The 15,691-nt window shown below is 40.8% G+C and overlaps 2 protein-coding genes across 2 annotated transcripts; one reads left to right on the top strand and one right to left on the bottom strand.

Annotated features, from left to right (window-relative positions):
* Positions 1-1,087: 1,087 nt before the first annotated feature.
* On the top strand, positions 1,088-6,848 carry LOC131252661 (probable anion transporter 6). The gene is made up of 2 exons (XM_058253321.1): positions 1,088-1,255; positions 4,866-6,848. Exon 2 carries the CDS (start codon positions 5,004-5,006, stop codon positions 6,351-6,353), a length of 1,350 nt encoding a protein of 449 aa, XP_058109304.1. The 5' UTR covers positions 1,088-1,255; positions 4,866-5,003; the 3' UTR covers positions 6,354-6,848.
* Positions 6,849-9,373: 2,525 nt separating this feature from the next.
* Positions 9,374-13,220, bottom strand: LOC131252659 (proliferating cell nuclear antigen). The gene is made up of 4 exons (XM_058253320.1): positions 12,820-13,220; positions 11,035-11,187; positions 10,837-10,934; positions 9,374-9,876 (listed from the first exon to the last, which is right to left on the bottom strand). Exons 1-4 carry the CDS (start codon positions 13,136-13,138, stop codon positions 9,610-9,612), a joined length of 837 nt encoding a protein of 278 aa, XP_058109303.1. The 5' UTR covers positions 13,139-13,220; the 3' UTR covers positions 9,374-9,609.
* Positions 13,221-15,691: the final 2,471 nt, after the last annotated feature.

Raw genomic sequence — 15,691 nt, 5'->3', positions numbered from 1 at the left:
TGGCTACGCATGATATATGTGTCTTTTATTGAAGCCGTCCATCTATTTTTTTATTTTTATTTTTATTTTTATTTATTTATTTATTTTTCATATTATTATAGAGCACGAATCCAAAAATGAGGTAGATCCAAATATCTAGTGGACCACACCATAAGAAAACAACAGCGCTTGAATGGCCACCATTAAAAACTTACCAAGACCCACTGTAATGTTTATGTGTCATCCAAGCTATTGATTAGGTCGCGAACACCTGGATGGAGATAAAAAAAACAAATATAATCTTAATACAATACTTTTGTGGACGCGGATTGCGTACTGACAGTGTCAGTAGCAATGTGGCTACTGACAATACTCTGTGGGCCCCGCATGGTGTATTTGTGTTTTATCCAAGCCGTTCATATATTTTTACAGATCATTATAGAGCATTATAAGAAAAATGAGGGATATTAATGTCTCCAGTGGACCACACCACAAGAAAACTGTGGAGATTGAATGTTCACCATTAAAAACTTTCTAGGGCTCACTGTAATGTTTATTTGTCATCCAACCTGTTGATTAGGTCACTCACACATGGTAGAAGAGAAAAAACAAATATAATCTTAATTTAAAACTTTTTTGGCCTTTAAGAAGTTTTTAATGGTAAGTGTTCAATCACCACTCTTTCCTGTGGTGTGGTCCATATGAGATTTTGATCCGCCTCATTTATGGTCTTATGAAATAAAATAGTCTGAAAAAATAGATGAATGGCATGGATAGGACACATACATCATAATGGGACCCACAGAGCACTGTCAGTAGCCACCTCCCTACCGACGCTGTCAGTACGCAATCCGCGTCCTACTTTTGTGGCCTTAATAAGTTTTTAATGGCGAGTGTTCAATCACCACTCTTTCCTGTGATGTGGTCCATATGAGAATTATATTACCTCATTTTTAGGATATAACATCAAATAGTCTTGGAAAAATGGATGGAAGGTGTGGATACGATACATACATCATGATGGGGCCCACAGAGCACTGTCAGTAGCCACCTCGCTACTGACACCGTCAGTACGCAATCCGCATCCGGTCGTGGTGGGGGCTGATTGTCAACCTTTGGGCTCTTTTGTCATTTTTGAAACGGAAGAAAAGAAAGTCCTCTCCTCTCTCTCTCTCTCTCTCTCTCTCTCTCTTTCAGATCTACGTCTCTGCTCTCTCGGAGGCCGAGTAGTCCGAGTCAGAAACTCGGCTGCGACGGACCAAACGAGCGCTTTCTGGTGAGTTTGATACGCTCTGCTTTAATTTCATTTTTATTGGAAATTCGGAATTCAATCGTTCGTTTAATACCTAAGAAAATGCTACCCAAACCCACCCCTGTTGATTTCCATAAACCCATTTTCTTGTTTTTTGAATTGAGATAGTACAAAAGCTTACGTGCTATCTCAATTCCAGAAAATGGAAAATGGATGTGTGCAAATCAATCAGATTGGGTATAAATGTCAATTTGGGGGGTGGAATAATCAAAAGAGCTTGTTCAAATAGACGGTTCGGATTTAGTTGCTAGGGTTCTATTTAGGAAGTCAAATTGGGCCTGATATTAGGCCCATTTAGTTTTGGGCCTGATGTTAGGCCCAAGCTTATTAAAATACATTTAATGGGCCTGGGCCTGGGTATGTATATGGGCTGGTTCTTGATGGAAAAGATGTCAAAACATAGCTCCCCACCCGGCCAACCTCTCCATGGAGCCTTGAATTTGGAGCTGAGCCCAGCCCAATGATAGGACGGTCGTCCGGGCCAGCCCTATGTTGGGGTCAGGATTTTTAAATGGGTTTGTTCCATATCGCATCATTCACCGATGACTGGGCTGTATCACTCCCAGTTTGGGCCCATATCAGGGCGACACACCCACATTGTCCATAGACAATGCCGGTGTGTATCGGACGAAATGTCAAAGCATGGTTACGGTAAGTTTAGTGGGCCTTCAGGCTGGCCCAGTCAAATTGACAATCTAGTCGTTTTGGCCCATCGCCTTTGACAGCAGATATTTCTCTCAGGCAGCTGATCATTGCCATGGACTGGACATTTCATGGAACCTAGGCATATTTGTCACTTGTGGAGTTGTGGTACACTAGAGACCATGTATATAGTGGTTAGAGTCGTGTAGAGAATTCTGGAGAATGGTAGAAGAATTTATAGTAAGGTAGAGATCTCAAAAATGTTATAGAGTTGTGTAATTGGGTCTAGGTAGAGACTAGAGTAGAATGGTCTAAAAGTTTTTTAGAAAGTTTCTGGATGCAGGCTAATTGCCACACAGCCTCATCCTATCCATCCATGCGAAGTAGTTAGAAGGTTTAGGGTTTAGGGTTTAGGGTCTTAGGTCTATATAAGGAGGTTCTCTGCAAGATAGCCAAGTCTCTCTTGTATACTCTCTCAGGTAGCTTAGCTAACACTTTGGTGATTGGTTGACTCATCCACAAAGGGGTTGTGAATCAAGTACCACACGGTCTACACTTGGGGAAGCACTTGGCCTTGACGCTGTAGACGTGTTTTTGTTTGTAGTGTTTGATTGATTTCCATAAAGTGCCAATTACAACGTCTCTCCTACACACTTGGGACATTTGCCTAGTATTTGGGACCATTGATTTTGCAGGCCATCATACAGATAGGCAGTAGGCTAAAAACTAAGATTGGATTTACCGTGGGCAACCATTTGGGCAATTATTCTTCATTGCTTAGTGTTTCAAAATCGAATGCAGTTCTATTTGAATCTTAAATTTTGAATAATTTCTTATTGGAAACAATTGAATCTTATGCTGCAATTACTCTCCCCACAATCCCAATTTTGGATTCTCTTTTTCCTTGGTCTTGCTTATGAAGCTGCTTGGCCCTTCTCAGCCTCAAATGACATCTCTGTTAATTGCATTAAGCAATCTTGAGAATAGCATCAATTGAAGGCAAGTTACATTGGATTTTTCCTTGCTTAGGATTATAGCGAGGCCCACCAATACCATTGCATATAAGAGCACTGATATTGTGACTTAGTCGCTTAAAAGAAGAAGAAGAAGAAGAAGATATTGTGACTTAGAGCTTCTTCAACATCAGCATCATCGTTGTCATTGTAGCCTTGTCCTAGCTATTTTGGGGTCAGCTTTAGGAATCCCGTTTTGCCAGTAAGAACTCTTATGATTGATTGGTTCTTTGTTCCTTCTCAGCCCCATATCAGCCTCTTGAGAATGGCTTGCTTAGGATGATTGCAATGCTCACTGATACCATTGCATATGAGATGATTGGTATTGTGACTCGGAGCTTCTTCAACATCAAGATTATCATCATCACCATCACCATCACCATCACAGCCTTGTCCCAGCTATTTGGTATCAGCTTTACGAATCTTGTTTCGCCATTCATAAGACCAATCTATAATGCATTGTTGGGGGTCCCATTGTTAGATTCTATAATTACCATCTGAAAAACCGTAAGGGCTTCCATCTAGTAATGGAGGACTTCATTTATTTCTGTGTGAAATTTGGGTTAGTAGACAAAAGTTCTGGGGCTAGTAACATTTTTACATGATTCCAAACAACATTGGTAAGATTTATGGATGACCACTATGATCTTAAGCTACAACAATCTTCTATTATGCCTAGCCCATTTTCCATACTGTGTTAGTTTTTTCTGCTATTCAAAGCATTGATTTCAATCTCTTTTCCTCAGCATGATGTGAAGTGTTTAGTACAAAGGTACCATTTTCTGCATGTGCTCACTGGCTCTGTCAATCATGACATTTTGTTGATACTGGTACTGTTTACTCCTAAAATGCTAGTAGATACATTTGAAACAAGCCGTGGGGTATTAGATTTTTTTTTTTTACTAACGTTTTCTCTTAGATTCTTGTGTTTCGCTAGGGTTGCAACTCAGACAAGTTGGATTGGGTTGAAGGTCAGCCCGAGCCCATCCCAACCTCAAGAGGATCCAACCTGCAACATAACCCGACCCAAATTCCAACCTGAGGTGTCCAACCTGAAGTCCTCTATACTTGACCTGACCCAACCCAAATGCATGTGATTATTCCAAACCCAACCTGGCCCAACCTGATTTTTCTTAACGTATACCCGGACCGAATTCAATTCAGGCTGGCATTTTTCAACCCAAACCCAACTGGAGGACCTTGACAATACGGCCCAACCTGACCCAAACTTGGGTTGAGTCTCGATGCTCCATTGAATTAAATTGCGAGTATGATATAATGAAATTGGAAATTGCTGAATTGGAAATTGCTGAAGTGTGGTTACCATCCTTACCATTTCTATCAAGGGATTGGGGTCCGACTTGCTAATACATTACTTTAGAGATCGACTTGCAACTGCAATTTGAGGGCATTTCTCATTACAATTACGAAGGAAATGTCACTCTCATTTTGATAGAGGAGTCCTATTGCATAATTGTCTCTGAGTCCCTGTTAGCAACAGCCTTGACATCACAGCCGAACCTGACCTGAACTTGGTTGGGTCTCGATGCACCATCAAATTAAATTGCAAGTATGATCTAATGAAATTGGAAATTGCTGAAGTGTGGTTACCTCCTTACCATTTCTATCAAGGGATTGGGGTCAACTTGCCAATACATTACTTTAGAGTTGGACTTGCAACTGCAATTTGAGGGCATTTTTCATTACATTTACAAAGGAAATGTCACTGTCATTTTGAGAGAGGAGTCCTATTGCATTATTGTCTCCGAGTCCCTGTTAGTAACCATATCTTGGCATCATAACTAGTACCTAAACAAAAGAATTTGAAATATCTGATAGTCTTCCGCTTCTTCCCCCAACAATGTTTTTCTTATCCTTCTCTTTTGTTCTTTGCCTTTTATTTTCTATTCTTTTTTCAGGTTTATTCTGTTCCTTTTTAATTGGGATTTGTGAGAATATGCCCTTAGGATATTCTTGTTTGAGGTAATACAGACATGGTAGAATTACACACAAACTCGAACAGCTACATGTGATTGTATGCTTATGAGAAGTGAAATATGACGACCATGAAATTCCCAAAGCGGTACTTGATCGTTTTTCTAATGTCCATCTGCACATGCATTTGCTACATCGAACGCGTGGGCTTCCCGATCGCTTACACGGTAGCTGCAGATGCTGTTGGGGTGGACCAATCAAGCAAGGGCCTGATACTGTCGACTTACTACTATGGATATGCTATCTCACAGCTGCCTGGAGGATGGGCTGCACAGCTCATAGGGGGGAGGCACGTTCTGCTTCTCTCATTCGTGTTGTGGTCAACCACTTCTGCTCTAGTTCCACTCGACCCCAGCCGAGTCCGGATCTTGGTGATTGCTCGGTTGCTTGTTGGGGTGGCACAGGGCTGTATCTTTCCATCCATCCACACTGTTCTAGCACAGTGGGTCCCACCCTACGAACGCTCACGGTCTGTTTCCGTCACAATGTCGGGCATGTACCTCGGTGCTGCAACTGGCATGCTCATCCTGCCAAGCTTGGTGAAGTTTAAGGGCCCACGATCAGTATTTTTAGCCGAAGCAGCATTGGGTGCTATTTGGTCGCTTCTTTGGTTCAAATTCGCTAGTGACCCATCACATTTAGATCAACAGAAAGCAACTGCTGTTGGCTTTGGGAAGTCTTCATTGCCAGTCACAGATTTAAAAGAAAACAAAGGGGCCTTGCAGAAGACAAAAGTGGAAAATAGGGAAAGCAGGGCCCATGTTGCCAAAATCCCATGGAAGAGACTAATTCTCAGCTGGCCCATTTGGGCGATCATAGTGAATAACTTCACTTTTCATTACGCATTATACGTGCTCATGAATTGGCTCCCGACGTACTTCGAACAAGGCCTTCAACTTAGTCTTCAGGAGATGGGCTCGTTGAAGATGTTGCCTTATCTAAACATGTTCCTATTCTCCAACATAGGTGGAGTGGTCGCCGATCATCTGATCACAAGAAGGATCTTGTCCGTGACCATGACACGGAAGTTCTTGAACACAATAGGGTTCGTCGTCGCTGCTATTGCATTGATGGCACTCCCTGTTTTCAGAAATTCCAGTGGTGCTGTGTTATGTTCATCAGTTTCTCTTGGTTTCTTGGCACTAGGCAGAGCTGGGTTTGCTGTGAATCACATGGATGTTGCTCCAAGATACGCAGGAATAGTGATGGGGATTTCCAATACCGCAGGGACAGTGGCCGGCATTGTCGGGGTTGGGCTCACGGGCTGGATTCTCGAATCTGCGAAAACTGCCCATATGGATCTTTCAAGTCCAGAAAGCTGGAAACCTGTGTTCCGCATTCCGGGGTTCCTCTGCATATTCAGTTCGCTTGTGTTTTTAGTATTCTCAACTGGGGAAAGAATTTTTGAGTGATGAAGAACATTTTCAAGCCCATAGATATCCCAACACGTGTTTTGGACCAATCTTCCATGGCCCGCCAATATTCATGATCTGGTAAAGAACTACCCTTGCGATATTTCTGCATTAACATGTCAGTCATTCGGCTCTCACACACGTCTTTGTAGCATTGTACCCCCCTTCAAGGGGTCGATATCTTAATCAACATCTTTATACAAAGATGGTAGGAATGTTGAAGTTTATAGTGGACTGTAACCTTGAGCAACGTAGAGCGGCAGGGAAGGCGGAAATTAGCCAGCAATTGTGATAGGGTAAGCCAACCTTCATTCAATTGATCTTTTTTTCTTGAGAGTTTAGTTGAATTACTTGAGCTAATACACTCGTGATTGGGTGTTTACTTGATGAACTGTGTTGACGAATTTAGCTGCCTTTTCATCCTTGCACACTTTTATGCATTTTCTTTCCGAAGGATTCTGAAAGTTGTTGAGGATTTATAAGCTCTCTTATTTCCTTTTTTTTTCCCCCTTTTTTCATGTTATTTTGACATAGTTGCATTGTTTCATCATCATCATCATCGTACCTTTGCCCCAACTATTTGGGGTTGGCTTTGGGAGAAACTTCTCCCAGGGTGATTTGGGATAAATTCCTCTTGTTCGAAACGAGCCGGGTGATGCCCCAAAAGGTGGGGGATCTTTTGTCGATGTGGCATTTGCACACTCTGGTCAGAAGAAAATGTTGATCTGGCGCCCTGCTGTATTAGCTGTTCCATGTGCTGCTTGGTTAGAGCAGAACAACAGTTTTTTTTTTTTAAGAACGTAGCGACTCCGGAGCATGTGTTGATAAAGGTTAGGTGGCTAGCTGTAGAATAGACTACAGCTACCAATCTGTTTAAGGGAGCCTGTTGGAGCTTCTTGAGTGTAGCTTGGGGTTTCAGTCCCGGTTCTATTAGTCGGATGATCTCTTATTATCCTTTTTTTAAAATCTTCTTTCCTCTTGGTTTCAATAAAATTTTGAGTTACCCTTAAAAAAAGAAAAGGAAAAAAAAAAAAACTATTTAGGGTCAGCTTTACAGATCCCGATTGGTCAATCAATCTTATCTAGGGCCATATCCTTGGCAAGTGAACAAGCCTTCATATCCTTTTCACCACTTCAACCCAAGTCTTTTTAGTTCTTCCTTTCATCCTCTTTTCAAGCCCTTCAACCCTACTCAATGTTCCCTCAACATCAAAGGCATCTCTGATCCTTTGTCCCCCACACCACCAAATCATATCAATATGCTCTTCATCACTCTTGTTGGGATTGCTAGGTTGCTTCGAATGACCTTACTCATGAATCTATCCTTGTTGGTTTTCCCACACATTCGTCTCAACATCCTCGTCTATGCAACATTCAATCTCCATTTCCTGGTTACTTTTAACCACCTAGCACTCACCCTCATATAGTATGGCTGGTTGACTCTCTTACAAAATGTCCCCGCAAGCCTGTTTATTAGAGAGAAAATCAATTTCCTTTTCCTAACTTTTTCTCAAAAAAAAAAATGAGCGAAGTCATTTCCAAGATGGTGTATTAAATGTAGTTTTCAGTAGTTATGAGAGAGCTTTTCTTGTTTGACCCTTAAACTTATTGGGTAAATCAAGGATTATTTAAGGACATGGAATGGTTTAAACTAAATATTAGGATGGTAAGGTAATTTGAGGTGAATTTGTGTTTTCTACCGAACATCATTTTTCCCATTCATGAGTGAGCTGGAGCGCAGCCATCTTATCCACTAAACTAGCGTTAAGCTATTGCTTCAGGTCGAAGCACTAAGACTGGGGGTGGCATAGGAACCACAACAGGACCTAGGAGGGAGAAAGATGAAGCCTTTTAACACTCCAGCATATCATGAACATTTTTCACATGCATGGAGAAATCGTACACTCGGCATAAAAGTAGCTCAAAAACCATTCAATGTGATATATGTGATTTGGGTAAGAAACAAACACATTGTGCTGATTTGATTACCAACAACTGATAGGTCGGCAATCAAGGACTGAATTTCATAAACATGTGTGCTAATTGGAGGTTAGGATTTCTCAGAGGGTTTTTGAATTGTTACCCATTCACAGCTGGCTTTTCAATTTGGACAGCTGAAATTATATATGCCCATATACAAGTTCTAAATGCTTGCATAGCATGAGGTGTCATACGCTACTGGAGTATCAAATAACTCCCATTTACAGTCTCTCCTCCAGAAATCTTCCACATCTACCCACTGGTAAGATAATAATAGTAGAAAGCTTTAATCCCCAAACCTCTTAAATTTTTAATAGGTAAGATAGGCTCAAACCCAAGAACTCAATGTTGAAATGCAGATGGGTGCAAACTCTTCAAGTCCCATTTGTATGAACCCTCCAAAATGGCCTTTGAGGCATAAACCCCGCTTTTAGCAAAACCAGGGTTTCTGATGAGGGTTTGGATACACTTTGCAAACCCCAGTTTTACCATCCCACTGGACAAAATAGGTGCTAAAATGCTGTGAGAAAAACCAAACTCAATTGGCTTTCATCGAGTCAAACTGAAAAGAAGGCTCGAATCGGGTCCTTACCCATGTCATGGGTTCAAGTACCCATTGTGGTGAAATCCCACTGGTGTGAATGCGTGTAAACAAAAAGAAAAAAGAAAAAAGAGAGGCTAGAATCCTCCTTTCAGCAGAAACGCCAGCAAATGCTTCCCAACAGGCCCTTAAATAGTTCTTACAAACCTCTAATTTTCAGCCCGAGGGACAAAAAAAAAAGAAAATCAAAAATTGCAAAAATGATATGGATGCTGGACAGCCAAAGCCCTATAAAGAAAGGGAGCTGATCACTTGACAGTTACTGGCACCAGTACTGCAACTTGGCAGGGGACTGATTTGTGTAGCAGTTGATCTTCATGGTGGGACCTACCATTTCCATGGCACTGATATCCTACACGAGTGCATGTTGCTGGAAAGGATGATCTGGTACCCCAGCTTGTGGTACCGTAGGTGATCAGTTGTTGTAAACAAATGCCAGTTGCTAGAAACAAAACCTCCGTTCAACTATTAGAAAAATAACATCCAACACTTCCCACAACCAAGGGGCATTTTACACTCGCCAGAGCTTAGAAATCCCCTTCACCACTGATAGGAGATTGAGAACAGACTAAAACAAGATTCAGAGACAAGGACAGATAAGATTAAAGAAAACAAGAAAACAGGAAAAAAAACCGTTACAATAAAGAGAAGAAGAGAACAAGTCCACACTGATCTCTAGTCCTCACCCCCTACTTCTACCTTAGGCCTTTTTGCTGCTTGAGGCTGCGTTTCTTCCTCCTCGTCTTCAATCTTGGGAGCCAGGTAAAACCGGATATAACCCATATCTGCAATCTTGTATTCAACAACAACGGGCAGCTCCGAAGACAGGCTAATGGTCACTGTATTTGACAATGGTGTTGCCTTGGTGAATGAGTTCATGTACCGGAGAGCGAAGGTCAATGTTACAGGCTCGTTCATCTCTATGACAGTAGCTTCCTCCGGCTGTTTTAGGAGAAAATATGATAGATTAGGTGAACGATGTTCAAAAACTACAATGGTGCGCAGTCATGTAAATCCTCAAACAGAACTGAGAGCTGCTGAGCGCACACTAATATAGACAATCTTATAACAATGTCTGGTAGGAAGTTGGTCGTTGAACTTTTCCATCCAAAGTGAGTGGCTGGATCCAATGCAAAGCTTTGTATTTGTACAATGTGCAGTGTGTCTAAGCATATCCAAGTGCATCTGAGTGCAGCCTAAGTGTGTGTAAGTGCATTGTAAGTCTGTTTACATTCATCTAAATGCAATATACTTAGATTGATTCAGATGCACTTAGACCACACTCAGAGATGCACTTGAATGCACTTAGACAACATTGTACACATACAAAGATGCTGGTCTTCGAATTGGTGAAAACGTATGTAAAGGAACTTTCCTTTAACATGACAATTTGTGTTCTTTTGATGGCAAGGAAAAAAGGTGGATTCCACAAAGCTATCATAACCCTTGTCATTATTTTCGATTCTTGGCACAAGAAACTAGGTGAGTATTGTGAGAGGAAATATGAGATTTCCACTTGCTAGCCAAATAAAAACTCAAAATTGAATTCTATGTTTTAATACTTCTCATGGATATCCTCATTACATAATTATAAAAAAAATTTCCTTTCTTTTCCATTGAATTCCACATATCCAAGCATGCCTTAGTGCAATAAAGTAGAAATTGATCACATTGTGGTTGCATTTGTTTTAAGTTGGATTGGAAGTGAATGTAAATGCAATTTGAGGATAGGCTCCTCATTGCAAATACCAGGTACAAATTGGTCATTTCTCCCAAATAGATCCATAATTCAATTTTGCATCCAAATGCTAATGCTTGTCAAGCCAATTGCATCATGAGAAAAATAGCTGTTATCTTCAGGTGAATATTAGCAAAAACTTGGAAGCAGGACAAGAAACTCACCTTATCTACGGAGGTATTCTGCCTGCAAACTATATTTGCACTTCCTATATCACCCCTTGTCGAAAACTTCACTCCTTCCTTAGTCACTGAAATGACAACTGCCACCACCCACAAAAAAAAATGCAATTAATTAATTAAAATAATAACAAATATAATATGATGATGACGATTTTATTGAAAGTATGATGGTGGTGATACCAGTATCGCCAATGCTACTGAGATCCTTGCAAATCCTAGCAAATTCAGCTGATGGCATCCGTACAATGGCATGATACTCAGCTTCCGGAATTCCTAGATGCTCACTATCGATGTCCATCAGCTTCATCTCAAAATCAGCAATCTTATCTTGACCTTTGAAAAAAGAAGACAATAAAGAATTATATGAGATCAATATCAGTAAAAGATAAAGGAGAAGGATAAACAGAATTCTCATTTGGTTCTCCTTCGTACCCAAAAAGACGGAAAAAAAGAAGTAGATAATATTTGCAGTAAGGTTCAAAATATTAGAATGCATTTGTTGATGCATTCAAAAGAATACTTCTTTGATGTCGTTTGCAAAACACGAGTAGAAAAAGTTTAGTCCCATGTTGGAAATCACCTAGATATTCTGATGCTTACAAATCATCTCTTCAAGTATTGCTTTTGATAAATATCAATATTATAATCTTTACTCAAACACATGTTTGTCTGGCCTGAGAGGCAAGCCGACCAGAAGACTAGTTAACTAGACGCATGCACATGATAATAAAACACAAGGCAGTGAAAATTCACATGTGAAGTCTGTTCGTGTAACAGACTCCCATTAACACTTGTGCCTTATCTTTATTTTTTTGTTGTGCCACCCCATCTATTAAAGAAGAGACATACAGGGCCACGTAGGCTAGAGAGGCCTTTCCTTCATGCATGAAAATTTGTGTAGCATACTCCAATTTACAGTAGAGCCCTATCTCCTTGGGACTGTTCCAGGGAATTATATTACTATCATGCATCATACCATATCATGATTGTATTGTGACAAATTCATTCATTGGTTCAATAAAAAAATGTTTCTATCACAATATGGCAATGTATCGAAACCCATCCTTTGTATTGGTTTGTATTGTTGATATATTCCAATACAATCACATAATATCAGGATGCACCATAAATACATTCTGTAAAAATGCATCGCATCAGAGTGTGTTGTGAATGCAATCCTGTACGAATGCATAGCATCAAAGAATAATTATAATGAAATTCAATGTTAAATCAAGATTGATTATTACAAAATGCATTGTATCGTATCAAGAATGGTTGCAGTGGATTCACATGGCGAAATCTTGAACCTTGCTTTTCTGTAAACAAGAAATGTTCAGGACCTCGATGCACTGGACCATGATTAGTGCCCTGATCTTCCAATTTGCATCTTATCCATTAGTCTGAAGGAAACCATAACCAATGGGTGATGCCTAAAAAGCCTCCCTGATTAAATGATTCCAACCATTGGATCATGGCATGGGAATAAATGGCTAGGGAGAAAACAAAGGTCTGAAAACAACAGTCATAAACACTGCAACAAATGCCGCCAAAGCATTGAGAATCTCATGATATTTTCGCAAAAATATTAATCAAATGACATTAGCACGCTAATATCACGAGATTTTCAAAAAATTTAGATAATAATTGCAAGCACGTATATTTAAAATTTTTAAATGAATTTGTCAATTTTAATAATTATTTTAGTTTTCATATTTCCAGCGAGATTTTCCCAATATATCCCGAGAAATTGCCTGAGAACTAGGCTTGCAGTTTGGTCGTAGCTAGGACTGAAAGGATCATCCAAGGGCCATAATCCATCCAGTGCGGTGCATATCAAGCCAACGGTCTGGATCAGCCAAACATGGGCCCCATTTGTGCGGAACAGATGCATCAGAGCTTAAATTTCTTCCATTTCTAACCCTAACAAAAAATTTAAAAAAACAAAATAAAATAGAAAAGGCTTACTGGGGCTCTCGAACATGAAGGTGACGGTGTCGCTGCCATCATCCGCCTTGATGGTGATGATATCGTCATTCCCGGCGCATTTTAGCATCTTAGACATGTTGTTGAGGTTCATGCCCATGGAGAGGTTCCGATCGCAGCGGTAGTGCTCGAAGCCCTCCGATCTGAGGAGGAGGGCCACGAGCGCCACGTGGCTCGAATCCATGGCCTGAAGGGAGAATCCCGTGGCCGAGCAGTCGAAGTTCGCATCGGTCACCAGGTCCTTGATTGATTCTAGAACCTTCTTCAACAGGCTCCCTTGAACTAGCCTCAGCTCCAGCATCTTCTAGGGTTAGGGTTAGAGTTTCTCTGAGAGAGAGAGAGAGATTTATGGGAGGGGCAAAATGGGAATGAGAATGAAAGAGAAAGGGTTAGAAGGAGAGGTTTTGCGGAGAAGGTTTGAGCGTTCTGAAGGAGGAGGAATTATAAAATACGCGGCCGGTGCCATTGCACGGTATACGAGGGTTTAAAATTCTGATTACTGGAGCCCATGATTCAGTAATCCAGACCATTGATCGGTTGCGTTCCACCATGGATTGATTATGATATGAAATGTGATATAATTAAATATTTCAATATTTCTGTTTCTGTGACATAAATAGACGGCTATGAAGAGAAATGCAACAGCTCGCTGGTTACCTAGATGGACGTGAATTTTCTACAACAGACCTTGAAGGGCCATACGCGATGTGTGTGTGGGGCATCGACTCCGTAGATCATTTGATCCGTACCATTTCAAAACATGAGGCCGAAGATGAAGCTGGGATAAAATTTAAGTAGGCCACACCATAGGGAACAGTACACACGAAGACACCACCGTTGAAGCCTTCCCAGAGCCATCCAGTCCATTCACAAGGTGATTCACACACGGATGAAGGAAAATGTCCAAATATCAGCCTGCACGAAAACCTCGTTAGGTCCCAATAAGTTTTCAACGGTAGGCATCCTAATCCCTTTTTCTTACGGTGTGGGCCACTTGAGTTTTTATTTTTGGTTTCGAGCACTAAAATGAGAGGGCGAACATGATGGACGGAGTGGATGTCACACAATCAACAAGGTGGGATTTTTTTGCTGTTGTACGGTCTCACTTCAGTAGTTTCGTCTAGATTGGTAGCTTGGGGTCTTCATCTCTAGATTTCTGGAGTATGGTCCATCGACGGTGGGATGCATCAGTCCAATGGTCCGGATTTTCGCTCCCTGGACCCCACTTGTCAGAATTGAAAACATGGTCTCATGCGCCAAGACGCGAATCGCGACTGGTATGCGATCCTTCCCGGGAAAGATAGGAAATTTTCAGAGCTTGGGACTATTGGAAATTTTTAGAGCATGGGACTGGAACACATGCATCTAGACACTGTGACATGTTATAGGAAAATCTCAATCTGAACCTTCTGAATTGTGGGTCCCATTTGAATCGATTATACCCAAATATTTACGACAGTTGATGATCGTATTATTCCTTTTGGGTGCCAATTAAATGGACGGCTGGAGTAATCAGATCTGTGGTCCAAAGTCACTGAGGGATGTCTGTTAACTGGATATTAGAATTCTCTAAGCAATCTGTTCGTATGATCTGAATTTGGGCCCACCATAAGTCAGTTTGGATTTATGTACCTTCATGAAGGTCACAGTACCGATTTGAGTGTGTATAGATGATCATACTCCGCCAGAGTACTGATGTTTCTTCCCAATCTTTATTATTCCCTGTTGAAACAGTGGAAAAGGGGTTGGCGGGAAATCTTTTTGCCGCCATTATTTTTGCAGGGGATTTTGAAGAGAGGGAAAGGCATTGACTTGAGATGCCCGGGGAATGTGCGCGGATTGGCTACTGACAGGTTGAGCATTGAGACTGCTACTGAAGTGACGTCACCTCTATAGGCCCCATCATGATGTATGTTTTGTATCCACGCCGTCCATCCATCTGGATATATCATTTTAGAGTGAAACCTAAAGAATTAAATGCATTCAAAGATCCAGTGCACCACACTACAGAAAACAGTGGGCAGAGTGACACCACCATAAAAACTTCTAAAGGCGACAAAAGTTTTCGATCAAGCTGATATCTGTGTTTTCCCTTATTTAATGTTTTTTTTTAACGTTTGAACAGGTTGGATTTGGAAAAAACATCATGGTGGGCCTTAGGAGGTTTCAACGGTGAGCATCAATCTTCCCGCTGTTTTCTGTGGTGGGGTCTACCAAAGCTTTGGATCCGACTCATTATCTGAGTAATGCATTAAAATAATATCTCCAAATGAATGGACGTTGTGGATACAATACATACATCATAGTGGGGTCCACAGAACTTGGTGACGTCACTTCAGTAGCGAGTCTCGCTACTCAACTTGTCAGTATCTAATCCGCGTCCCCGGGGAATAGGTGCTTTAACCGCATAACCGGATTTCTCTTCTCACGTTGTGATAAATATCAGCAACATTTTGAAATATCGCGATATTTTCACGGAATATCATTAAATGATATCATCACGAGAATATTACGTGATTTTCAATATCTCCTGACGTTTTTTTTTATTTCAAGTCCCCCTCCCTTCCGATAAAAACAATAATCACAACGAAAATCATAGCCCGTGATGCATTTCTAAGGAAAGCCGGCTACTTGAGTTTCCTCATCACCTCCAAGTCTTCAAAGGGGAAAACAAAATCTACATTTACCCAGTATTTTTTATTTTCAAATTACTATTTGGGTTTAAGGTTTGAAAAAAATTTATACAACGTAGAAATATAAGAGAGTGCTCTTGTAAGCGATTTTGACCTTAAAAATGATTTGAATCATCAATATGCTTCAAATGTTTGGAATTATAAAAAAGAGTTGAGATAGT

The sequence above is a fragment of the Magnolia sinica genome, chromosome 8 (genome assembly GCF_029962835.1).
Source record: "Magnolia sinica isolate HGM2019 chromosome 8, MsV1, whole genome shotgun sequence".
Taxonomy (NCBI): domain Eukaryota; kingdom Viridiplantae; phylum Streptophyta; class Magnoliopsida; order Magnoliales; family Magnoliaceae; genus Magnolia; species Magnolia sinica.
This window is presented reverse-complemented; position numbering and strand designations above follow the sequence as displayed.

Coding starts and splice junctions, on each gene's coding strand:
- LOC131252661 (XM_058253321.1), top strand. CDS start 5,004: ATGACGACCATGAAATTCCCAAAGCGGTACTTGATCGTTTTTCTAATG.
- LOC131252659 (XM_058253320.1), bottom strand. CDS start 13,138: ATGCTGGAGCTGAGGCTAGTTCAAGGGAGCCTGTTGAAGAAGGTTCTA. Junction 10,935..11,034: donor CAGTAGCATTGGCGATACTG/GTATCACCACCA, acceptor GGGTGGTGGCAG/TTGTCATTTCAGTGACTAAG. Junction 9,877..10,836: donor AGAATACCTCCGTAGATAAG/GTGAGTTTCTTG, acceptor CTCCTAAAACAG/CCGGAGGAAGCTACTGTCAT.